The sequence below is a fragment of the Alexandromys fortis genome, unplaced genomic scaffold (genome assembly GCF_014885135.2).
Source record: "Alexandromys fortis isolate MF-2015 unplaced genomic scaffold, M_Fortis_MF-2015_v1.1 scaffold_23, whole genome shotgun sequence".
Classification (NCBI taxonomy): Eukaryota; Metazoa; Chordata; class Mammalia; order Rodentia; family Cricetidae; genus Alexandromys; species Alexandromys fortis.
In genome coordinates, this window is record NW_026067907.1 from 44,223 (window position 1) to 71,247 (window position 27,025).

Consider the following 27,025-nt stretch of genomic DNA (forward strand, 5'->3'; position numbering starts at 1 on the left):
GAATATTATTTTAACTGTGTAAAGGTGTGTTAGTTTTGTTTATGCTGCATCTGTTAAACAATGTAAGAATGTAAGCATTAATTCTGTAAAGGTGGCCTGCATTTGTTTCATCTTGCCTTCCTAAGACGCCTGATTGATCCAATAAAGAGCTGAACGGCCAATAGCTAGGCAGAAGAGGGCTAGGCAAGGCTACTTGGCAGAGAGAATAAATAGGAAAGGATGTAGGCTCAAGAAAAGGGAGAAACAAGAAAAAAAGGAGAAAGGATGGAGGAGAGAATGGAGTACTTGCCTGGGGGCAAGAAGCCAGGCAGATGCCAGCCAGCCAGACATAGAGAAGCAGGAAAAGTAAGACACACAGAAGTAGCAAAGGTAATAAGCCCCAGGCAAAATGGTAGATAAAGACAAACAGGTTGATTTAAGTTAGAGCTAGTCAGAAATATGCCTAAGCTAGGCTGAGCATTCAAAACTAATAATAAGTCTGTCATAATTTGGGAGCTGCTTGGTGGCCCCAAAGAAACAGCCTGGTACAGGACACCCTCTCTAAGGTCCTTCCTTTGTGATTCTCAAGGCCTGATGGTGTCCTCCCAGTGAACCGCAGGCATGAGAGCCTGGGAAAATTCCCTCACATTCTCGCTGGAAAACCCCACATTGGAGAAACAAAGGCATCTTAGAACCTGGGTAGAACCGAAGAGCCAGTGGGTGATGCATAGCCTGACCCACTGACCATGGCTTCGTTTTCTGTCTTACAACAGAGAAGCCCACCTGGACATTTCTCCAGGGGAAACCGCTCAGAGGTAGCTGACATGGTGGCTTCTTTCCTTCTGAGAGCTTCTGGGAACCTTCACCAGCTTGTTTTTACAATCTTAACCGTTGATTACTTCTCTTTGAATGTCTTTGTGATTTCTCCCAGTTGTCAGAACAGAAATGAGTTGTTATGTACAACAGGAATATGTTAGTGTCTCCCTCTAATTTTATACACACACACACACACACACACACACACACACACACACGCGCGCTTTTCTGTTTATAATTCCACATCCCACCTCTTCGCCCTCAACCTTATAATAAGCTCATTCATTCGTAATTCTACTTGGTTGCATGATGTTTTTCAAGTAAGCTAGTCAATGTGGCTGCCTTCCTGAGGGAAAAAAAAAAGAGGTTGTTTAGAAATGGCCCTGGGAGGAAAGCTCTCTGAACTGAGAACACAACAGTAGATTTTAAGCCCAGCTAACCCTGAAACGCTTGGGGTCCCGATGGCACTAGCCCCTCACCCTCTGGGCTGTTCAAACCTTTGATTCCCAGCTTAGGGTGAATCAAAGGCGCTTAGTAAGAAAAGGAAAAACCGGTCTGGGAATAATTTCTCAACCGTGGTGATTGCCTGATTGCACAAACATCGCCTCGTCAATTTTCTTACCAATCCGACAGAGGAAGTGGCATCCGTGGTGGTCATGGCGTGAATAGGAATGTGTGTTTGGAACAACCGGGTGGGGCCAGCCAAAGGAGAGGGAAGGAGACATTCCCTGTCATCCTGGAAGACCCTCGGGCGAGAGGACCTCGCAGCTCGATTTCCCATGACCTTTTACCTTGTGGGAAAGAACTGACCCAGATTGTGGGAGTCCACAGATTTCGTGCTCCCCAGGACTGCGAAAGAAGCACAGCAGAGCAAGAGACACCCGTGTGCAAGACCGCCTCTCCCCTGCCATCCAGACAATCCACGCCAGTCTCCTCTCTGGACTACACAACCCAACACCGGCCGGTTCCCCAGGGACAGATTCTCCACCTCATACGACTCTCAAACCGGGGGCGGTCTCTGGGGCTACAGCACCAGGGTCCTTGGAGGCGTCTTTAAGGCTGCGGTCCCGCCCTCATTGCCCGCCCTCCTCCCTCCTCCCTCCGCCAGGATCCAGCGGCCAGACTCGCGGAGCAGGTGCGGGCCCTCGTATGCGGCTGCGGGGGCCGCGGTGGTAGCGGCGCGGGGCGCTCGCCCGCCCCTTCTCCGGGCCACTCTCGGGCTCCGGCACTCGGGGACATGTCGGTGGTGACTGGCGGTGGCGAGGCGGCCGGCGGTGCCGGTGGCGGCGGTGCGCGCGTCTTCTTCCAGAGTCCCCGTGGTAGCACAGGCGGCAGCCCGGGATCCAGCAGCGGCTCGGGCTCCTCAAGGGAAGATTCGGCGCCAGTGGCCACAGTGGCCGCTGCCGGGCAGGTGCAACAGCAACAACGACGTCACCAGCAGGGAAAAGTGACAGTGAAATACGACCGTAAGGAGCTTCGGAAACGGTTGGTGCTGGAGGAATGGATCGTGGAGCAGCTGGGTCAGCTGTATGGCTGCGAGGTACTTGGGCACTGGCTGGAGGGTTGGGTTCTCTTTCGCCCCTCTGTGCCCTCCCGGGAATTTTAAGTGGCTCTGACTCCCGCGTGTGCGTTGCTCTGGTTCTTGGGGACCAAACCCCAGAGCGGGTCACTGCGCGATCTCTCTCTCCTGGGTGCTGGGGCGCAGCACTTGGGACTCCTCTACTTGGGTCCAGCAGCCTAGTACCGGAGAGCTGCGGGCTCCCTTGATGGCGTGGGAAGAGGGTTGGGTCTCGAGAAGCCCAGGGTTTTCCTCCGAGTTTTCAGAGCTGGTCTGCACAGCCCTAACTACACCCAGTGGCACTCAGAGTGTCTCGCCTTGACTGCACCCTAGTAGAGACTGGGGAAAGGAAAGCCTTTAGTGAGTGCCCTGATCCGGGGTAGCTCGGATTTCTGTGGGAATGAAGAGAAAGAACCTTAAGAAGCATATGGAGAGGAGAGGTTCTGGGGGTCTCAGAGTCCCCTTGTAGCTCACAACTGTGAATCCAACGCTCTCTCTCTCTTTTTCAGCCTCCCACCTCCCCTGCTCGTGAGTCCTCAAGGCTCTTCCCCAAGCTGCTCAGGTTGAGCTTTGCTGCGGCTACTTTGCTTTCCCAAGCTGTGTGCTCAGGGTAGCCAAGCTCTTCCCAACAGCCTCCGGTTTCCCACAGTTCAGGGTGTGAGGTCATGCACAGGTCTGACACATACATTTGATGTAGGGAGAAAAATGACCAAGGCCAAATGATTTCCCGAGAGTCATTTAGCAACAGGGGTTCTCAGTGAAGTGTTCTACTTCGGTTAGCCTAGTGGAGTTTGGAAGGAATGAAGACAAGCGTGGAGGAGATTAATAATTAAGAATGTGGTTTCCAAGTTAAAGCTAGATTTGCGTTCTTGTAACTGGTAGGCTCTTGGGCAAAAATGAAAGCCAGATGAGCTTCGCTGGCTTTACCATCATTTACCGTGTGGCCATCCTGTTTTCACATATCTTATGGCCTATTGTGAACACATATTTTCTTTAGCACTCATATTGCACAAGGCAACAGCATTCTCCATGCGGGCTACCGATGAATGATTGCAATATAATGAAGTTTGACTGTATAAACAATAAGCTTGTAAAAATTATCTTTCTGGTCTAGCTTTCACGAAAGCCCATTTAGTTGCTTAAGGAAAAATTGGCAAAATTGGACAAGATCGTGGGTTTTTAAAATAGGGAGTTGGTGAAACTCTTTAGAGAAACAATGTGTTTGATTGAGATGGAATTCTTGCTGGGTGAATGGATGTGTTCAGTCAGGCCTCTGTAGAATACAATTAATTTTCCTTTATTTCCTGTTGAGTTTTGTATCCTTTGTTAGGTTTGGAGAAGACTTGAGTTACTAGAGGAACTGTTGTGAGTTTAGCAATGCTTCATTAGAGATACCCTGGGGAAGGAGAAGCGTTCTACCTGCTTAGCCCAACAAATAATACATTCTGCAAATTCTTCAGAGTAATTGCTGGTGGTGTAAGTTCGAATGTTCACTGCATTGAATGTGTAGTTTAGACCAGTATTTCAAAGGGGTAAATATGACCTTGACTCTTTCCTTTGGAGCTTTTAGGCCTTCAACCATAACAAACAACTAGACTGAGTGTGAAATTCTGTAAGATTTTTCTGCACACGTTTCAGTGTGTCCGTATTTCCCTTCAACTCTGTCAGTCGTTGGAGGCTGGAGGGACAGAAGTCAATCAGAGAGTGTGAGCAGTTAGAGGGTACTGTAATGATGGGGACCCCGCTAACTAATAAAGAAACATGTGGGGTACTACACAACTATGGTGGACCTCTTCCCATCTATTTCTCCACTGAGGGGCTCTGCTTTGAGTGGGAGTTTCTCACAGCTTCCGTGGCTTCATGATGAGAACCCTGACTTGTAGCTTTGAACCTTATGAATATGAAGACTAGGAAGTATTACTTTAATATTTAAAATTGGAAATGGTCATGTCTTTCAAATGCTTAATGGCACAGCAAGCCAGTTGGCTAGACTTCGAGCTTCATACCAGCAAGAGGCCTGAGTTATCTGCTGAGCTGGGCAGTAAAGAACGCATATTTAATTTTAGAAGGACTTGTACCAGACATATCGGCAGTTAGACGAGTTGTCCTTTTGAGGGTGGGAAACAATTTTCCTTCGCAAACCATAAAACAAAACATTTGAAGTTAGAAAGCAAAGGGGAAGAAGCAACACATAGGCCTGGCCGAGATTTTTACATAGAATTTCCAGGAGGCTGGCAACTTTGTTTGGTGATTAGTGGAGTGGAGGTGTAGAGAGCCCTTGTTTGGTCCTAGGAGCTGTTTTAGCCACTTGACATGCACCAGTTCATTTCCTGGTCACGGCACTCCTAAGATGAGAGGGCTCTTGCTGTCATTGTCTTGACAAATAAGGAAACCAACTTAGGGAAGGCTAAGAGGCTTGAACAGGCTCACATAGGTGAGAGTGTCTTGGGAGAGGGGCAGTGTGACCACCATGTAACTATGGGCCCAGCTGGAGCTGTACAAAACAAATGACTCACAGAGGTCATGTCTCGATGTCTCAATACTGGAAACATTATGTATTTAAGCTAATAGGTGTGACTGTAAATGTGTTCTACCCATTTACAGAATACTGCATCCTTGTAATGAATTAATTGCAAGACTAAGTGTGGAATGTTGAGTTCTCACATGCCCCAGAGCTCTGAGTTGGAATAGAATTGAGAAAAATCTTCCCAAGGCCCAGGTACCTTCTCTTTTGGTCCCCCCCCCCCCCGGACAGTCCTGGCTGGTGGAGGGCATTTGGCCACATGTACTGCTAGGCTTTCCTTCCAACACGTGGGCTCTGGGGGCTCAGGCCCGATGGTGTGTGCCTCTACCAACTCAGCCATCTCTTCAGTCCGTGTCTGGGATTTGTACACATCTTCTTTTCTTCCTGTGCCCATGCCTCTGGCTCATGCCCATCTAGGTGGAGCTTGTTCTTGCTCCAAAAGCTTCTTGACAATAGATGAAGGAATTCTGGTCAATTGGAGCATAAGCTAAAATTATTCGAGGCCCACTTGGCATGGGAGGAGTGGAGTTCAGGACTAGGCCCCTTCTCACCCAGTCCAAGAGACTTGTGTTCATAGATAAACATGGTCATTAAATCCTGTAGTGATGGGTTATGTGCTTACAGCTCTTTTTTTATCTTGTGAGAAAGCTTACACAGTGAGATTTTGAATTAGGAATCTGATTGTAACAGAACTGCTAGGTTAAATCTGCATCCATATGTAAGGATTTCTGTTTTAAGGCATTCTTGCTATCTTCCAAACTGTTTTTTTTTTTAAAGAGACTTGAAATCTGGCATAATGTCTGCCCTGACAAGTGTTGCAAGACGGTTTACAGGGTAAATCCTGTCATTTTCTTCCAAGCTTTCCCAGCCTCAAGGTAACGTCTGCATTTCTAATTTTGCAATTTGGTTTGCTTTGGAAATTAAAATCTGTTGCTAAGTGCAAACCATTGGGATGGCAGCATACCTTAGCCATGAACATTCTCCAATGCTGGCTCATCCTCCACATTTGAGGTCTTTTTGCTTTTTGAAGGCGGTCTTCTGACTTATTGGCCCCTCCAACATTGGTGTTTCAGGCATGTGGAGCCACACCCAGTTTTTCACCTGGGTGCTAGGCATCTGAAATCAGGTCTTCCTGCTTGCTGAGCAAGGGAGCCAACTCTTCAAACTCCAAATCTTTACTTTTTTAATTGACTTATGGACCTATGATTATTAGTGTTCCAAGACCATACTACAAAATCATACTATTGTTTTTTTCTTAATTTGTTATTCTTCTGTGTGTGTGTGTGTGTGTGTGTGTGAGAGAGAGAGAGAGAGAAAGAGAGAGAGACAGAGAGACAGAGAGACAGAGAGAACAGATGCACATATGGCATGGCACCCATATGAAGGGTCAGTGGACAACTCGCAGGAGTCAGTTTTCTGCTTCTACCACAGGTCCTGGGAATTGGATATTGAATCCAGGCAGTCAGATTTGAACCACAGCACTTTTACCCACTGAGTAATCTTGCTGGTCCCATCCTATTTTATTTATTTATTTGTATTTTCGAGACAGGGTTTCTCTGTAGCTTTTGGTTCCTGTCCAGGAACTAGCTCTTCTAGACCAGGCTGGCCTCGAACTCACAGAGATTCTCCTGCTTCTGCCTCATGAGTGCTGGGATTAAAGGCATGCGCCACCACCGCCCGGCTCCATCCTATTATTTTTAAAAAATTAAAAAACATCATTATTCACATAGGTGTGCCAATTGTACAGATTACCATGTTTCACTGTGACCTTTCTGTATTTGTGCAGATCATGTCTTATGGCCCCGTGTGGCCTACAGGGCACAGGTCTCTCAGTGGGTTCAGTCTCATGTTCAGAAGAGACCTCTCATTTTCTGCATTAAGTCCTTGTTTTGAGTACACCTCTCTGCTCGCCAGCATCGAGTTAGCCTGCCTTGCTGCAGCTTTGGCATCGCAGCTGGGAGATAAAGTTGCTGCCTAGAACTCAGACTGTGGGACATGTGCTGAATTCCCGCTTCTCGGGTATTTAGGAATGGACTTTAAAACTTTATTATGTTTTTAATCACCATAAATGCAACCTACAGAGAGTAGTACTAAGGTGTGGAGATCTCTGTAACTTTCACAGGTAGTGGAGAGATGAGCTGAGGGAGGCAGGAAGGCAGTCGGTTCAGCGTGACTCAATAGTTGATGCTCGTTCAGATTCTGAGAGTCTGACCACAAGTGGTTTATTTTAGGCATATTTAATCATAGATCAATTTGTCAAAAATTATTCTGGTGATGAATAACTTAATGTCCTGCACACAACAAAGTATACATAGGTCTTCTTGAGGAACAAAGTAAGCTAAAACACAGATCAGACATGGCTACATTGAACCTCTTTGCAAAGTCCATAAAGACAGGTTCTGGATATCAACTGAGAAAAAAAATGGGTTTGCAATTTACTGGGAAAAATAAATTTATGTTAAGTGTCTGGAGGAGGCTATGGTGCTAGCTCCAGCCATACATATATCGCACGGGTCACAGGTCATCGGGCTAGAAAGCTCGTCCACTCCAGCCTTCCATGTGGAAAACAGACTTTTCATTCCCTCCCTTGAAGGAACAACTCTGTGTGTAACATTCCAGGTTCCCCTAGTGCATGTCTGTAAGCACAAAGACCTTCAGGCCCTTAGTACAAAAGAATAAATTAAATAGACAAAAAAAAAAGCAAGCAGAGAAAAACAAAATAACAACAGCAAAACAAAAAACCAACACTATGGATAAAAGAATTCTGAATTCCCAATGTAAGAAAAGAAAGACACACTTAGCCTCCTATAGGAGGCAAACTCACTGGAGTGTCTTGTGAGGTTGTTTCCAGAGAGATTTAACAGATGGTGGGAAGACTCAATGTGAACCTGGACATCTAGGGTCCTGGGCTGAATAAAAAGCAGAAGGTGATGGGAATGCCAGCATTCACCTTTCTCTACTCTCTAACTCAGCAGCAGTGAGACCAGTCACTTCATCACTCTGCATTCCCACCACAGTGGACTGTGCCTCCTCAAACCGTGAGCCAGAGTAAGCCCAAAGTTGTTTTTAGTCAAATATTTTGTTGCAGTAGAGGGCAAAGTAATAATCACACCTCCCTTTAGAGGTATGACAAATAGGGGGATCTGAGGTTAGGAACTTGTACTCTATAGCTGGATTAACTTGTGTTTTTACTGGTGTCCCTCATTTAGCAATGGTGTATGAGATTAGACAATTCCTTTGATCTCTTGAGTCTCCTTTTTCGCCCCTCTGTGTTGTAGGGATCATACTTGTTGGAGGCCTGCCTGGAGATCAGAGAGAAAAACAACCCCACTGGCCAGTCTTACAGACCAGGCAGTGGTAACACACACCTTTAATCCCAGTAGCCACACTAGTTGCATAGAAATCGGGTGGTGCTGGTCTTTAATCCCAGTGGTGCATGCCTTTAATCTCAGCCCTAGACGTGATTATAAAAATGGGAGTAGACAGCTCTCAGGCTCAGGCTCATTCTGAGATTCTTGGAGGCAGGATCAGCAATTCAGACTGAGGTATAGGTAAGAGCCAATGACTGGCTCTTTTGTTTTCCTGAACTTCAGGTTGAACCCCAACTTCTCTCTCTCTCTCTTGAGTTTTTATTATTCATGCTTCACCTAGCTGACAAAACATCAAGGATAGTATAATAGTTGGCATGTCTTTGTTGTTTTTGTTGGCTTTCTAACTGGCCACTAACCCTTGGTGACTCTTTGTGACATGGAGAAAGTGGACTAGGAGTCAGGAAACAAGGTGCTGGTGTCAATCAAATGTTAAGCTTCGGGGAAGCATATCTGCATCCACTGTAGATAGAAGTGTTGTTTCAGTTGAACATAAGCAAATACGTTCTAGGGTCTTCCTGATCTTACATAATTCAGTGGATTTAACTATTTGAAAACAAGAGCCACGTTACTTTTCATTGTGCTTGTCTCTAGTAGGGCACGGTTCCTGAACTTTTAAGGATTAGTTTGGATGAAGGAAAATGGACTAACCAGAAAGTGCTAAGAAAGTCTACTTGCTGGTTGTGTGTCAATTTGACACAAACTAGAGCCATCAGAGAGAAAGGAGCCTCAGTTGAATAAATTCTTCCATGAAATCCAGCTGTAAAGCATTTTCTCAATTAGTGATCAATGTGGGGAGGTCCCAACCACCAGCCCATGATTCATGGTGCCATCCCTAGGCTGATGGTCCTGGGTTCTAGAAGAACGCAGACCAAGCAAGCCATGGGGAGCAAGCCAGTAAGCAGCACCCCTCCCTGGCTTCTGTATCAGCTCCTGTCTCGGGGATCCTGCCCTGTTTGAGTTCCTGTCCTGACTTCCTTCAGTGACTGATGAACAGCAATGTAGAAGTATAAGCCAAATAAACCCTTTGCTCTCCAACTTGCTTTTGGTCATGGTGTTTCATCACAGCAATAGGAACCCTAACTAAGACAGAGAGTCATGGTGTTTTAGGATTAGAACTAGCTAGCAATGTTTATTGTAGATGCAGTAAAGAGAGAAAAGTCCATCTATTTTGTTACTGTAACTCTTATCTTATTTTGGATCCTTACTGTTGGTATGTTAGCATTGTTAAATATATGCCAACTTCGTGGCTCCAGACAGCTATATCAAGGAGGCAGTGATGGATAATGGCTGTGTACATTTCAACTGAGGGAATGCATTAGAAAAGCCAACCTTTCATGGGTCTCCAGACTGCTCTCAGGTGACCCTGCCATGCTACTCTGCCAGGCCCATCGATGATGTGTGTTTGCTTCTGATGTTTTCTATCCTTGTCTCAGTCTGCACACAACCTGGCCTAGCCGTGGAGTGAGGGAAGTGAGTGCTACATTGTTTTGAATTTTATTTTCTGTGCTTTCTCCGCATGGCTTCATTTTATCCCCCCCGCCCCTCGCCACTGTCTCTCATTTCCTGCACTTGGGTATTTCAAGCTTTGGCAGACTTTTAAGGCTCTTGTTATCTCCTCCTTTCTGCACTGGTGTCTTCTTAGCTGGTGTCCCAGGAGGCTGCTCCAGGCGCACCTCTCCACTGACTGTGTTCCCTCTGTGTCTGTGTCGACAGAGCCTGTTTTTCTATCCACACTTTCGATCTCACTAGCCTGTAAATTGAAATCTTTCTCCTCTGTTTAAAGTAGCTACCGCCATTTTGTTTTTCTACCCAAACCAGTGCTTCTCATTTTCTGCCATGTACCCTGGGTACCATCCTATCTTTTCCTTTTCCTTTCTATTTTTCCCCCCAGGTCTTTCTCTACCCACGAGACATACTTCTTTCAGCCACAGAAAAAAAATGATGTCAGATCCCACCACCACTGGTTTAAGGACCGCCTTCTGTCTTAGTCAAGTGGCTTTGCTTACTATTGACTTTGATTTGACCTCTAACAGTATAGGCAGCCTGTCTGTTCCTTTTGAAGTTCTCCCTTGTCCCTGAGCATCTTAAGCCAGCGCTGCCCCCCCCCCCCCGGAGATTCATCCTCTCACTCTCATTGAGTTCCCATTCCCAGATCCTTTCTGAGTCTGTACAGTGTCTGCCTCCACGATGACACCTCTCAGGGCCCATCTCCAGCCCCCCCCCCCCCCCCCCCCCCCCCCCCCCCCCCCCCCCCCCCCCCCCCCCCCCCGCTCACCTCCTTTTCTGCCTCTTTCATTTGTGCGTAGTCTTTCTGGGTGATGTAACTCTCCCTACCAGCGCCTCCAGTTGACGGCCGTCTGTTGACAACATCTAAATCTGTCTTTTTTAGCCTGGATTCCAGGCATCTGCAAGGCACTTTGAAATGGACATCTTCCCTAGATGCCTCAAGGGAGGCTCATGGCCAGCTGTCTGTGAGGGCGTTGCTTATGTTCTTCTACAAATTTGCTCTTCTTCCTCAGTTCCCTCTGGGTATTCATAGTCATCCCAGGAAAATATGTGGCATCCTTATCGCTGGCATCTCCCTAGCCCGGCACACCCAGTAGTCCCGAAGTCTTGTTGGTGCTTGTTGCTCAGATTGGTTGTGTCTAGTTTTCCTGACTTCTCCCAGCTACCATTGAAGTCTGGTACCTTTTCATTTGTCGCTTGCTTTACAGCAAGGGCCACTCACTGCCTTTAAAGGACCAGTACTCCTGCAGCCATCAGCACCCCTGACCACAGCTGCTTCTGTTACTACGGCTTCTGCCATTAATCCATATCTCAATTTCATTTCTCAGTTCTCTCCATACATCTATGGATTGTGTATGTGTGTGGGGGGGTGGGAGGAATGTAGTCTTCCTTCTTCCTTTCACAGTGAAGAAACTGAGATCAGAGATGTCATTTGTCCTTGTTCAGGGCCATACTCATTCCTAAGTCACTTAGCCAGGATGCTGCCATTGCTCCTGACATATGAATGCACGAAGTTCTTACTGATTTCCCATCGCTAAAGAGGAACTGAAGAGGCCAAGGTTCAGAGTGCTTGAACCACAGGCCCTGGTCACAGGCCACAGGCCATGGTCCTGGTGGTGACATGGTTTCCTTCACCTTTGCCTCCAGCCCTCTGCCTCTGTGTCTTAATGCTTTGGAAAAGCCAGCTCCAGAAGCTTGGTTGTTTTCTAGAATCTGAATAGAAAATTTGTATCCCTCTCTCCCCTGGCCTCTTAGGATGGAGCAACCCAGGTCTCAGAGTTCTATCCTGTTCGCTTCTCTGGAGTTGTCTGTGGAGTTGTTCACTTCCTGCTTCACACCAGGCTGCTCTTTTCGGGCTCTCCATACAGGTCATCAGGGAGTCTGTTGGCCACAACCATACGTCCCCACTTCCTTCATGTTACATGTTGCTTTTGCCTTGTTTCAAATAGACACAGGCAGTTTCTCCTCCAGGAAGCCACTCTATCCCATCTTCCCAGGAGGCTGGCTGACAGGCCTTTCTAGGCAGCCTTCTCTACTATCCTAGGCCTTTCTAAGCAGCCCTCTCTACTATCCTAGGTTTTTCTAAGCAGCCCTCTCTACTATCCTGGCCGTTATAGACAGCCCTCTCTACTATCCTATCCTAGGCCTTTCTAGGCAGCCCTCTCTACTATCCTAGGCCTTTCTAGGCAGCCCTCTCTACTATGCTAGGCCTTTCTAGGCAGCCCTCTCTACTATCCTATCCCCTGCCTTGCCACAGCTTTGTAAGGGTGGACTCTTATACTGTCTGTAGCTCCAATGATTCACCCTCCTGGCTGCTCCTAGGTGTCCCTGCTATGGCGTAACCATGTTTCTTTGATACTAATTCCTAATTAGAAATGTTTATTTCTAAAATGATAGTATTTGGACATGGGGCTTTAGCGAGATGACTGTGCTCCATAAGATCATGAGAGTACAGCCCCTTTGGTGGTCTTAGTGCTCCTATAGAGGGATGAAGAGAACAGAGCTCTCTCTCTCTCTCTCTCTCTCTCTCTCTCTCTCTCTCTCTCTCTCCCCCCCCCCTTCATCTAGTTTACTAGTGCCTCATTGCCTTGTCTTAGAATAGGTCTCTCAGTGGGAAGCTGTCATTCTAACACTCACTTAGATTTCTGGCTTCCGACAGCGGGAGAGGTGAATGGCCGCTGTCTAGTCCTAGTCCGTGGCCTTGGGCTGTAGCAGTCAGACTTGGCCCCCAAATGTCCCATATCCGACAGTGGGGTGAGACAGGTCGAAATTGACCCTTCAGAGCAGCAGCGGCATTTCTCAGCTTAGTTGCATACCCTAAATTAACTCCATTGATATCATGTTGCTGTGCCTGCCTTGAAGCCTGCTCTTTCATTGTTGACTTGAAGTCAAGGCTCGTTTTGCTTGACTGCAAATTATAACTGTGTGTTCCTTTGAGCCTGGGAGCTGAAGGAATTTGCCCCGAATAAAGCACAGATTCACGGGGGCGGGGAGGGGGTGATAAAAGCCTTCGGAGGAGGCAACCACAGGTCAGCATGGCCTCCTCTGTCATTTGGAGCTCTTGGTGTTCATGAGGACACTGTCCTATTGCATCGGAACACTAACGGTTGGATGCTGCTCTGATGGGGTAAGCGCCTGACATCTGCAAGGCAGACTCAGAGCGATGGGCTCCACCAAGCTCAGAATGAAGGCCCCGGTTTCTGACTCCCCTGAAAAGTCCAGGCCAATAAACTCCCACCACAGTTTTCTTATTCAGCACTGATACTTTTGGAAACCTGTTCCAGTGAGACAAAAGCGTATTCTAATCTCAAAGTATTGTTTTCATGATGGAAGGGGGGGGGGTGAAGAAACCTGGCTTTTCTTTTCTATAGAACTCCTTTATGGCAAATATGGAATGAACTGTGGAGGGCACATGATTCCTTCCTCCCTCCCTCCCTTCCTCCCTCCTTCTCTCCCCTCCTCCCTTTTTTCCTTCCTCCCTCCTTTCCTCCCTTCTTCCCTCCCTCCCTCCCTTCCTACTTCACTCTGTCCCTCCCTTTCTCCCTCCCTGCATCCTTCTTTCCTTCCCTCCCTCCTGCCCTCCCTTCTTCCTCCCTCCCTCCCTTCCTCCCTCCCTTCCTCCCTTCCTCCCTACCTCCTTCCCTCTGTCTTTGCTTCCTTCTTCCATTTACCAATTCATTCATTCAGGAGATGACTACATAGGTCAAAGGGGAGGGGTGGATTTATTACTTTTCTTGTTCCTGTGACCAAATAGCCAAGAAACAGCAACTTAAGGAAGGGAGGCTTACAGTTTAGGGAAAACAGTCCATCGTGGAGAGGAAGAGATTGCAGTAGGTGACACCATTGGTGTCAGGAGTATGCAGCTAGAAAATCTTACATCTTTGGACAGGAAGCAGAGGATGGACAGGAAGTGGAGCCTATATAACCTCAAAGCCCACTCTTGAGAGACTCACTTCCTCCCATGAGGCTCCCCCTCCTAAAAGTGCTGAAACCTTCCAAAATAGTGCCACCATCCTGGGACCATGTGCTCGAGCCACCCACCGCAGAGAGAATGAGAAGACATCATCCTTCTCAGACATATAAGGGCAAAGGTGAGGTTGTCAAGAAGCCATTATAGAAGAAGGAAAAAGTTCTGGATGGTTGGTAGCATATGACACCAAAACCTATGTCTGTTCCCTGTGTGTCAATGAATTTGTTAATACATTTATTCAGATCATCATGTCTGTTCGTAACCTCTTCCTTCAGCCCCAGTCAGTTTTCCAGGGAGGATATGACAAGCTCATTGAAGTTATGATGCAAATAACCTGAACTGATTTAATTACCTTTTACTTTTGTGGGAAATGTCGGGTCTCAGGGAAGAGAAAGTGAGCTGTCACGTGACTGTGGATGAGTGCAGCACACCAGGGCAGGATGTGTTCCTCGTAGGCTGTGGAAATCTCCCTGGCATCTCTGACATCAAATCAGGCTTGCTCACTTTCCCATGATGCAGTGGGAAGGGCCCTGGATGCCTGAACTCTCTTCTAGGCAGGCTGTGGTTTATCAGCCTATACCCTTGGGAAATAATTTTTGCCACTGGGTTTTATTTTCAAGTTTTCTTTCCTCACGTGAAAACACAATAAACAGAAAAACAAAATGAGGGAGACCTGTGTTTTTTGCAGCTCTGAACTTTAGAGATTTTTTTTCTAGAAAGCTTGATGTGCACCTCAGAAAATGAAGTTTATTACGGAGTGGCGATTTCTAAAGCAGAGAAATGAGAGCCAGAGACTCTGATAGAGTAGCTCACCAAACAGCCAGTCCTCTGATGCAGCCTCCAGTTAGAGTGGGAGCAAAGCTGTCCTGCCCTGGGCACCGTGTCTCAGTGAGGATGTGAGGATGAGTGTGTGTGTGTGTGTGTGTGTGTGTGTGTGTGTGTGTGACAGAGAGCAACAGAAAGACAGGGACAGACAGTGAGAGACAGACACACAGAAAGAGTGAGTTATAGGCACATGTAAAGGTCAGTTTTATGCACAGTGTCTTAGGTGCTGTCCACTTTGTCTTTTGAGACAAGGTTTCTCAGTGGCCTGAAACTCACCTGTTAGGGAGGCCAGCTAGCCACTGAGCCCCAGGGAATCACCCTTTTCTCCTCCCCAGTGTGGGGATTACAATATACCCCCACCACATCCAGCTGTTTACAAGGGTTCTCGGGATCAAACTTGGGACCTTATGCTTGCGTGGCAAGCATTTTGCTTACTGGTTTATCTTGCTAGACCCATTGAAAATTGTTTTAAAATGATATTTCTTTCTCCAAAAAAAATTTCTCAATTATCAGCTTTTGAGTTAAAATTGAAGTCTGACAGTATAGACATTTAGCATCACTCTTATTACATTTTTTTGCATTTAATTGGGTTGACCTTTAAGAAAAGCGACATATTTGACTTAAACATTGTAGGCATATAGCTTACAATACTGGCCGTCAGCAGTGGTCTTCCCTGTATTATTGTCTTTTACCTTGTCAGTTCACAGTGCAGTAATGATGGCATTTGTTTTAACTTGAGGGAAGTTTGAGTTAAGATTTAAAAATGAGTTTCAGAGAAAGAAAAATCACAAAAAAACTTGAGCAATAAAAATTCAAAAGGTAAAATGTACAAGAATTGTGCTGGGGAATTTTATAGTTATTTTTAGAATTAATATGACAGGATGGCACAAAGAAATTAAGACTTTATTGTGGTTATTGTGATGGACTTGGGAAAAAATGGCCCCCATAGGCTCATATATTGGATGCTTGGTCTCTATGGAGCGGCACTATTAGGAAGTGTAACCTTGTTGTGGTAGGTGTAGCCTTGTTGGAGGAAGTGTGTCACTGGGGATGGACTTTGGGGTTTTAGGTACTGAAGCCAGGCCCAGTCTCTCTCTCTCTCTCTCTCTCTCTCTCTCTCTCTCTCTCTCTCTCTCTCTCTCTCTCTCTCTCTTCCTGCTGCCTGTCATCCTGGTATAGAACTCTTGGTAACCTTTCCAGCACCGTGTCTGTCAGCATGTCGCCGTGTTTCCGGCCACGCCAGTAATGGAGTAAACCTCTGAGTCTGTTAGGCAGTCCTAATTGAATGTTTTCCTTTATCAGAATTGCCCTGGCCATGTTGCCTCTTCACAGCAATAGAAACCCTGACTAAGGCAGTTATGGAAGGCTGTGGGAAGCAGGATTTGTTACTTTTATGTACTGTGTGCTTACTTTGTATAATGATGGTATCCTGAATTATCATCAGATAATATCACCCAGCCCCTACCAGAACGCTAGAATACAAGTTTCTAAGATGAGACAACAAAGCTCAAAGAACCTTCATGGCATGCACACGCTTAATCGGGCCAAGGAAAGGGGAAGCAAAGGGCAAGCGTGGCCCCGGCGACTGTGGGCCTCGGCCTCACTCTCATGCCCCTGATACGGCCATGAATGCTAGCGTGTCTGACCCCTCCACCAGGCAAGTGGTGCTATATGTCTGATCCATTGTCCAAAGGGCTTTGTCTTGGTTGAACTACGGATGGGAGTCTGTCATTTCTTAGATGAACCACTTCAACAATTTCTTTAGGAAAAACCCGAATACATTTGCTCTGAACACCACAATGAGAAAACGGATTATTTCTTTGATGGCCAGTTTGCACACCAGTAACTAGCAACAGATCCTATGCTTTCCGTCTACGTAATTGGACAAAATTGGCTATAGGTCCAGTCTAGTTTGTGGTTTAAAGCTAGAAGCTCACTTCAGTCGTTATTATTGTTATGGTTGTGATTTCAGTGTCGGTGACCAAATCCAGGCCATTCCTGCGCTACTCATGCGCTTTACCACCGAACTACATCGTCAGCCCCCTGGAGACTCACTATGAGTAAGCCCTAGGTTACAGCATGTGTTCTACCCTTCATACCTGAAAGTACAAGATACTGTCTTTGATGGACAGAAAGAAAGACATTGTTTCTCTAAATAAAATGCGAAAATCCCTTAACTTGCTTGCTGATATTAGTGGATACTTTTGTTCAGGACCTTAGCTGTGGCCAATGATCTATTAATTTCCTTCTCTTAAATTTTATGCATGTGTGTAACGGGTGTAATTGTCACTTCATTTCTGCTCATATTAATGGAATTACATCTGTTTAAGGCAAAGTAAGGTGCAGAGTCTTCGGACTGGTGCGCGCGCACACACACACACACACACACACACACACACACACACACACACACACAGAGAGAGAGAGAGAGAGAGAGAGAGAGAGAGAGAGAGAGAGAGAGAAAGGTTTTTCTGCCAAGTTCCCATGAGCAAATACTCTACAATTCTAATTAGTCGGCTGAATTCTTATGTTTTCTCTGGGTGGGGCAGTTCCCTGACAAGTCAAAAGCAAATGAGTCATTGATTTGGTGCTAAAACATGACTACGCTTGCTACAATGAAAGCATCCTGCAAATAGCACAAGTCCAAGAACAGCATGGAGTGTCTCTGGTAGACAAGCGCCTTTTGTTCAGCTAGAATAATCCGTGTCTTCATCGGACTTCAGGAGGCTAAGAACTGAGCAATCTCAGAACCAGTTTACATGGGCAGATGTCTAGCGAATGAAACCTGTCCGCTTTTGGACAAGCCATCACCTTATCTTGCCCGAGACTCTAAAAACAGTGCCTGGTCAGACTTCAGTGCTCTGAAATATGCCCATGTTAAACTTGGAGACAGATGAATGGTGGGCTGTGGCCGATGAGTGAGCCGACCTGAAGTTCAGTTAATGCTTCGCTCTACAGCTTAACAAGTGAGGAACAGCTTTTGTGCTGATAAGATGTTGTAAACTGGGAAGGGAGGTGAAGAGATCTAAGATCCCCTGAGTGGTGAGTCAGAAACTCTCGTATTAGTCATTGCACTGGGACATTGCCACACTGCTATCTATACACCATGGGTGCAAGGCTTAGGGAGAAGGGCTATGTGTGCACCCAGCCTTCCTCCCCAGACCTTTATCTAGGTCATATCTGCCTCCTTCTGGCCCAACTTTATAACACCGAGACTGAAAAGTCTTCAGTATATGGCCTCTTGCTATTGGTGTGACATAGTTTTCTATTGCAAAGCTCCATTGGTCACCACCACAGTTTTATGTGACCCTTGTAGCAGCTTTGCCTTCTAAGATGGACTGGTCCACCCACCCCCATCCTCCTTAGCTTCTTGAGGAGCTACAAATCCCTCTTCTTGGCCTTCCCCTTTAAATGTTCTAGTCTTCTCAGAGATTACCCTAAAACAAAATAAATATTCAAACCTTCCCAAGAAAAGAAAAAGAGAAAAAAAATGAGGTCCTTGGACTCCCCACAGGGCAGGGAACCCTGGCTGCTCTTCAGGCTGACGAGAGAGGGGGAGTTGATTGGGGGAGGAAAATGGGAGGCGGTGGTGGGGAGGAGACAGAAATCTTTAATAAATAAATAAATAATAAAAAAGAAAAAGAGAAAAAGAAAAGCCCAGTGCATAAATGAAATCACTGCTAGCAGCATCTACTGGTCTTCATCACACCTGATGCTGTTTTGTTAAAGAATGTATTTAAATGTATTTGACCAATGAGGAAGCAGAGCCTTATGAAGTCTTTTTGTGTTATTCTGTTTTGACATTTTTATAGAATATACTGAGTTCAGTTACATAGAGTAATAAACTGTATATCAAAAGGGAAAATCCTCATTGGTTTCCTTCAGGGAATTACCTTCTCAAAACATCTACATATGTAAATCATAAATGATTTGGGTATGTTTTATGCGTGTCTAGAAAAGATCCAGAGCAACATATAAAAAACATTAACTGTCCTTTTTAATATCTGGAGGGGTAATTTTAATTTTGCTTATGTTTTGTGTGATAAATGTGTATAGCTATTTTATATAGGAAGAACCTGGAGGTTATTTTGAAAACGTAGATGGCCTACATAGCCTACTCTCTATGTAGTCAGAGGTAAGAAAGAGCATGGCTTCATGCTGTGCTGACACTGGAACAGAATATCAAAGCCTGGATACTTTGCAAATAGTAGAAGGTTGTTTGGGTCACATTCTGGAGGAGGGGTGGTTCAAGGGTATGGTGCTGGGGGCTGGCATCGGGGAGAGTCTTCAAAATGTGGATAGTATGTTGGAAGGGTAAATGAGCATGAGAGAGAGAGAGAGAGAGAGAGAGAGAGAGAGAGAGAGAGAGAGAGATTGGGCTAAGCAACCACAGCCTTTCTATTAGAAATTCCGTGTAAGTAACCCTTCCCTGGAGTAATAGCATTGGTGAAGTCAGAATCCTCATTACCTCACTGACCCTCTGAGTTCTGCTTCAGAATCCAGCTACAAAGGTAGTTAATTCAGCAGGCATGGTGGAGGGACTTGGGAATCATAGCTACATCATGCTTAGAATAACTCAAGGCTGGAGCAAAGAGGCCCCGTAGGGCTGTGTTTTGGCATCTTTTCTTTTTGAAGAAGATAAAAAATTCAATTGTAAATATTTACAAAAAAAATAAGCTAGCCTGTTTATTCAAATCAGTTACTCCATATCTTCAGAATGGGCACCTAAAACACTGTCGGATGTTTGGTGTGTGTGGAAAGACAGAGAGGCAGGCAGACGACCCTCCACTTGTGCGTGGGAGCCCTGACCCTCCCACCTCCTCCAAGTGTGCTTAGGAGGACAGCCCCATCCATAGATTGGTTTTTGAAAGTGCTCATTATAAAGTTTCTGTTTAAAAAAAGAAAAAAAAAAAAACAGCAAAAGCCCATTTGGGGATTCATGTTGTCTGTCTAGTGGATCCTGGACTTATCTGTAGACAACAGACCCTGTTGTCAGAAATAAGCACAGTGAGTGTGTCCTCCTACCCTGGAGTTGCCCTTTACACTGCTTTATGTGTTACTATTTCTCACTCCATCCATTACCCCTTCAGTTGGCTCATTCATTCTGCATCCTTGAACATCCTTTGTTTCAAGGCATGGATGCTCTCTCTTCTGCGTCTTAGCGGTTTGCTTTCTACATTTAGACCTGTCGTCCACAGGGCACTGGTTTTGTGTATGGTGCGACACGTGGATTAAGATTGAATGTCTCCTTTGTGGACATTTATTCACCCAGCACCGTTCATTGTAAAGATGCTGCTTTTCCAATGTTGTTGCCATATGTCAGAGGATGATGCAGTGTGTGTGGAGGACTGAATGCTTGTTCTTCCCCTCCCCTGCTAGTGAGCAATCCTCACGCCCATGATGGTATTGAGAGACAGTGCTTGTGAGTCATGATAATGGGACTCCCATCAAGAGGACGAGTGTCCTCACAAGCCATGAGAGAGCTCCTTTCTCTCTGTTCTCTACCAGAGATCAAAGAGAACCCAAAGAAAGGCACGCCTACAGGAATTCGGAAGTTGGTATTCGCTGGGCAAGGCATCTGTTGGCACCTTGATCTTGCATTTTCCAGCCCCTAGAACATGATAAGTATTTGTTTTATTAAGTATTTTTAGCTTATTCTGTTCTGTTATAGCATCCCCAAACTGACCCAAACAGAGGGCTTTGCTTATGTGTCTCAAGACACAGCAGTGACTCTCAATCTTCCTAATTCTGCAACCCTTTAATACAGTTCCTCATGCTGTGGTGACCCCCAGCCATAAAATTTCCCTTAATATTACATAATTGTAATTTTGTTACTGTTATGAACTGTAATGTAAATATCTGTGTTTTCTGGTGGTCTTAGGTAACCTCTGTGAAAGGGTCAGTCAACCTCCAGAGTACTTGAGAACCACCGAGAGAGAGTCTGGTGTGTAAATTTTAATGTTGGGTGGGGCTTCCTATCTTGCTATCTATATTTCATCCCTATGGTACCAAGACCCTTACCCAAAGTAGTCCATAAATAGCAGTTGGTTGACAAATGAGTTTGATGTTGCCCTTAACATACAAGTCTTTTTCCCGAAGTTTTAGGCTCAGAGCAAACATATGAAAAATTTGTTTCAGAGAGTTAACTAGAACAGTTATATTTTTTTTTACAAGAAATCTAAATGTGGCTTTTGACCAACCCTGCCCACGAGATTCCTTGAGAAGGTCAGCCGACTTTCCTGTTGCCCTATTTGGTGCCAGGCAGAAAGTGGAATTGAATAACGGGGCTCTTTCCAGAATTTCTATTTTTACTTTTAGAACATTTGTTGATTCTTTCTTTACAAGTGAAATGCTCAGCACAGAGAAGGTAATTTTGGAAATTTTATTTCTGGGATAGCTTTGTGTATCATAGCTATTTAAATTATATTCTGTGTGTGACAGTCTGGGCAAACATGCAGTTAGCCAAAGAATTAGCTTTTATGTTGCTATCAGACCACATTCGAAAACAAACAAACTCCATGAAATGAACATTTTTAATGCACAGTATTGCACACAGTGAATCCAGTAAAATATGCTTTTCAAAATTTTGTGCTGTGACCAATGACTCAGTTCACAGTAGCAGGAAAATATGCTTGTAGGAGGTTGGTATAGACTCAGATAACACCCATCGGAGCTATTACATCAGACTGCATTGCAGGAGGTCCATGCTGCTATTGCTCCTGCCCACTCAGAGTCAAAGAGACCTGGACACCACTCCTTTGGCAACTGTCTCAGTTACCCTAGGGCAGTAGTTCTTAACCTGTGGATGGTGACTCCTTTGGGAGTTGACTGACCCTTACACAGGGCTCACATAACACCATCAGAAAATATGTTATGATTCATAACAGTAGCAAAATTACAGTTATAAAATAGCAACAGAAATAATTTTATGGTTGGGATCACCACAACACGAGGAACGGTATTAAAGGGCAGCAGTTGAGAACCAATGGTCTAGGTCCTGGACTCATGTCCAAAAGCCTGTCTTCTCCTTCCTCTCTGGAATAATGAGAGTGAAGTGTAGCTGGACTTTCTTTGAACCACCAGCTCCCAAATAATGACATGGAGACTTCTTAATAAATATGAAGCTCTGTCTTAGGCTAGGCTTGTTTCTTATAACTAGCTCTTATAACCTAAATTAAGCCATTTATATTAATCTATGTTCTGCCAGTTGACTTGTTACCTTTCCTCCATACTGTAAGCCCGACTCCCTCCACTCACTCTCTCTAGTGAATGCTGCTCACCTCAGATTCTTCATGGTTCCTCTCTCTTCCCAGAAGTTTCACCTATCCTCTCCTGCCTAACTAGTGACCATTGAGCTCTTTATTAAATGGATAAGAAGGTGTCTTGGCAGAGACACATCTTCACTGCATACAAAAGGATGCCACAAGAGTGAAGAGTGTCAGAGAGTGGGCAAGGGAACTGGGTCAGCTCCCAGGTGCTGGCTGTTGGAAGGTGGGGTGGTCTCCATTAGCATTTCTTGTCTTCCTCTGACTGTGACTAATTGCCACTCTGCTCCTTCAAATCCTTTGTGGACAAGAAGAGAGGTAGCCTTGGAGCTGGGTCTACCTTAGGAAAAGGGACTATCCTGCTAAGGGACAAGGGCATCTAGTGCTTTTGCTCACCATGTCTGACATGATGGAACTTCAATTCTTGCCTAATTAATACTTCTCCATTTTCTTTCCTTTTTAGTTCCTTTCCATTGAATATTTTATATAGTTCATGAAGCCTCACCTACCTAGAAACTCTGAATTCTACAATATCAACCATTTGGGGCTCTTGGAGAACCTAAAAGAAAACAAGAGTGACTTTAGGGACCCAGCAAAATTCTACTGTTGTGTCCATTCCTTCCTGGAGATAGCCTTGGTGGTCAGGCTGAGCTTGTTTATTTTAGACATAATCCTAGCAAATTCATTCTTCTGGCATCTTGGTTTGGAAGTAGTAAATAAGGCTGCTACATGTAAATGCTGTGTGTGTGTGTGTGTGTGTTTAGGGGAGTGATGACTGACAGCCTGATGGCAAGATGGGAAGACAGCATCCAAAAAAACCTTGAAGACTAGGACCATATTTTATACAAGACAAGAGAGCTCCCTTCATGTGCCAGGAGCTGGGAGGTTGTTGCCCCAGAGCAGTGCAATAGGACGTTTGCTTATGGGAAACCTAAACCATTAAGGAAGCTTGATTATATTGAAGTTCTCTATCACAGACAGCCAGCACATGGGCAGTGAATGCATTAGAGACTTGCAGAAAAAGGGCTTGTTTTAGTTATTTCAAATCATCTCTATATATGTAATGAACATTTTCCTAAGAATAGTCAATAAACCAAACCATTCCTTTTGGGAGAGGTCTCCCTGCCTCTCTCTCCCTCCTCCTTGGGCTTTTGTGTTTTCCCCCTCCCTTTCGTTATTCCCCCCTCACTCCTGACTCTTCTCCTCATCATTGTGCTGCTTCCGTCTTTTACTGTGTCTCCTCCTCTCTTCCTGTGCCACCCCTACAAAACACTCTTCTATGTTTTCCACGTCTTTGAGTTTTACCTCTATCCAGTGGGCTGCTGGTAAATGTTTAACAGTGGTTCCCAGGAAGAAAAGCCCTATACTGATTACATACTCCCTGGGGTGAGCACCCTTTCCCTGGCTTTCATTACAAGGCTGGGTGTGGTCTGGGGAACACAAATGCCATGGACTTATAACCTCAACTTCATAGATCACAGAAAATATGATAACTTGAAAATTAATATTTACTTTGTTTTCATGTAGTTAATTCATGTGCATGCTTATATAATGTAATTGTTATTTAATATTTAGTTATTGTGCACATGTGTGCACATGTAAGTATATACACATGTGTGCATCTCATGGCATGCATGTGGAAGTCAGAGAACAACTTTCAGGAATTGATTCTCTCTTCCCATCATGTGGGGTTAGGGATCTAGTTAAAATTGTTAGGCTTGGTTGCAATTGTTTTTATCCACTGAATCATCTTGTAGGCCCAGATTTCCAAAATATTTTATTTAATGGTTAGTATATAATCAATATGAAATTATTAATAAAATATTTTGTTCTCTTAAAATATATAATTTTGCAGTGTATTTAGGGGGATCTCCTTAATTTGTATCAATGGGGTGACAATGGAGTTCACTGTATGTGTTTAATGGCTTTTTAGTGTTTTGCTCTTGTTGTTGTTGGTATAGAACGTTTGTTGTTTCTCAGATTTCCTGTGTATAAACAGAAGAAAAAAGAAACAATGAACAAAAAAAAAAAACAAAACAAAAAGAGAGCTCACCTTGGCATCTTTGAACTGTTGTTGAACACACACCATTAGCCAATTAGTTTGGTTTTCTCTGTTAAGGGCAAGAAAAGAAAAGTTGGTCCCATAGCTGCTGTTAAGAATCTTGTTTAACTTTAATGGGGTGGAGGAGACCTCAATGTAGCCAAGGCAGGGATCAAATTGTTTATGTGGTGCAGATGACCTTGAACTCCTGCTTCTGACTCCCAAATGCTGAGACCCTAAACATGTGTGGCTATGCCCAATTATGCCATTGCTCTTATTTATATGAGTGTAGAAAAAGCAGCGGGTTGTGTTCCTGCCACTCGTCTACCTGGCTAGCTTATGCCGTGAAATAACAACACACAAATTGTATTCTTTTAAACCCTGCCTGGCCCATTAGTTCTAGCCTCTTATTGGCTAATTCTCACATCTTGATTAACCCATTTCTAATAATCTGTGTAGCAACACGAGGTGGTGGCTTACCGGGAAAGATTCTAGCCTACATCCATCTTGGGTTGAAGAATCATGGGAATCATGGCGACTGACCCAAAGTGCATTATTTATGCTGTTTATTGTCTATGTGGTACTTTCTGTAGACGTCAATAAATATATAACATCTAATGCTATACCACCATTCAGAATAGTTTCACTGACCTGAAAATCCTCTGCCTACTGTGTTTAGTAGTTGGATTGTGATATTTCTAAAAATACAGCTGTCTGTCCGGAACTAGTAAAGCCAGCACAGGCACACCATTGCACACCAAACACCCCATGACTGAGGAACACTTTGCTATTTTACTTGACCCCGATGACCCTCTAAGAAAATCGCAGGAGTCCACAGCTAGAAGAGATGCTTCTTGAGACTGCTGCTGCTAACCTCTCTGACTGACACACTGATTCCATCTATAGCCCAGTAAAACACTCTCCCAGGGCTGCAAGGTTCAGATTTCTCACATCCTGCCCAGAATCAGTGATTGACACACACACTTGAAATGCAGGGGACCTTCTTGAGCTCAGACCAGGGTTGCAATTTAATCCCTTCCTCTTGATCTTCCCTAATTTTAGTCTCACATAAACAACCCCATTCCTGATTTTATAATTAGCCTAAGACATGTTTCATTAAAGTGAGGATGACTTCAAAGACCTCAAAATCATGTAATTAAGTAGTCAGTGAATGACTTCTAGTGCTTATTAGGTTTTTGGTTTTGTTTTTTTTTTTTTTTTTGTCATGAAGAACTAGGTTATAGGCAACTATGTATATTCATTATATAGTATACATGTGTGTATGTATAACATATATAAGCAAAATACATGTATTTATTAGTAGTGCTTTACATTTAAGACTAACGGCTCAAACAGCTAATGACCATATGAAGGAAACAACTTGATTTTCTCAGTTCAGTTAGAGCAGGCAGCTTTCTGGAAGATCTCTTTAACCCCCAGTATAAGTGTTTTCACACTGGGATGAAGCTCTTTTATGCTGTGTGTGTGTGTGTGTGTGTGTGTGTGTGTGTGTGTGTGTGTGTGTGTGTGGGTGTGTGTGTGGGTGGGTGTACACTTGCTCATGGACCCTTGACTTTATTTGGCTTGCTGTTTGAGGCCCCATGGTAGCATGGGAAACATGCTGGGAAAAGCAGAGGTGAGTCAAAATTACAGTCAGTTGCTTGTGAGGTGTGTGATTATTCTTCATTTAGACTACTGAGAGCTGATGCATTTTTTTTCATTCTTTATGCTTATTATGCTCCTTAAAATAGAAGCTTCTCACCCGCAGATGAAAGTGTTTGGGATGGTGCTTGGCACCTCTCCTGGTGGGCAGCTACCACAGTAGGAGCTGAGCTGTGGACAGCATGGGGGGACATCCAGTGGCAGCAGAGGTGAATCTGGAAACCTGAGCTGGCAGTCAGCCAGTCCATGTCCCTAAAAAGCCATATTTGCGCATGCTCGTCACATGGCTGGGTTCCACAGCTGCGTGGCCATCTCCGTAGCCTCTCCGCACTGCGCTGTCTGTTCCCACAACCAGCTCATCACTTCTGTTCCAAGCCGGGGCTTGCTCTGGCCTCCCTTTCCATCCACGATCTGTTGAGTCAGAGGAAAAGGCCTGGAGGGTCTTAGTCTTTGTTTTTAAAAGACATTTTAGATATACAAAGATGGCACCGTCTCCCATGCACCCTTTGCTCAGCTTCCTCAAATGTCAACACTTTTTATAAGCTTGTACACTCATACAAGGAGTCAACAATGGTCTCAGAAAAATTGTGTGCAGGGCTCCATACGATAGATGGTGTCTGCATCCACTCAAGATCTGAGATTATTGTAACCCTACAGAGAACGGAGTCTACTTTATTATTAGTCTGGTTTCAAAGAATGGAACCCGGGAAGGGAGAGGTTTAGTAACTAACTCTGAACCATAGAGAAGATGATACACACAAGGGCTTCTCTTGTGAGCTAGGTTCTGTGGTGATGGGGTCTTTGCCTACAGAGGTCACACGTGAACCCAGAATGAACCTTTTTTTTTTTGTAAGGAGTAATCATTCACTAAAAATATAAAATTTGGATATGTTAAATGCATTGTGGGGAAGGACAGTTTGCTGATACAATGACTATAAAATCCTTTCTTTTTACGGCTGTTTAGTAGTTTTAATTTTAAAAAATCACTTCAGTAACAAAAAGGCTTGATAAAAGCAAATGCCCAAGTATGTGGATTCCTTGATATTTCTCTAGGAGTGATTTGGCTACTCTGTGATGTGTGTGTGTGTGTGTGTGTGTGTGTGCATGTGTGTGTCTGTATCTGTGTATCTGTGTCTTTCTGTCTGTGCATGTGTGTCTGTCTGCCTGTGTCTCTGTGTGTATCTGTCTATTCATGTCTGCAAGGTCTGTATATTTGTGTCTATGGATGTGTCTGTGTGGTTGTGTGCATGTGTCTGTGTGTTTGTGTCTGTGTACATGTCTGTGTGTGTGTACGAGTAGTTGCCAGGATTCTGGTTTTGTGTACTTTTCCCTGGTCAAACACATCCCTAGCCCTGTTACTGGGTAACCTAACACACGGCTCTTGATGCTATGCTTAGGGCTGCTGTTTTTTTCTCTTGGCCAGATCAGTTGAATTAAAACCTGGATGGTAAGCTCTAGGTAGAAACTGCAGTTTGAACCACAGGCACAACATATCTATCTTGCTTCAG

General features: G+C 44.8%; 1 protein-coding gene across 1 annotated transcript in view; it reads left to right on the forward strand.

The window, feature by feature from the left end:
• Positions 1-1,666: 1,666 nt before the first annotated feature.
• Ppp1r14c (protein phosphatase 1 regulatory inhibitor subunit 14C) overlaps positions 1,667-27,025 on the forward strand; it is a 93,644-nt gene continuing 68,285 nt past the window's right edge. The window contains exon 1 of the mRNA XM_050135943.1: positions 1,667-2,335. Coding sequence (XP_049991900.1) covers positions 2,033-2,335 — 303 coding nt within the window. The 5' untranslated portion in view covers positions 1,667-2,032. The remainder of the gene's footprint in view (positions 2,336-27,025) is intronic.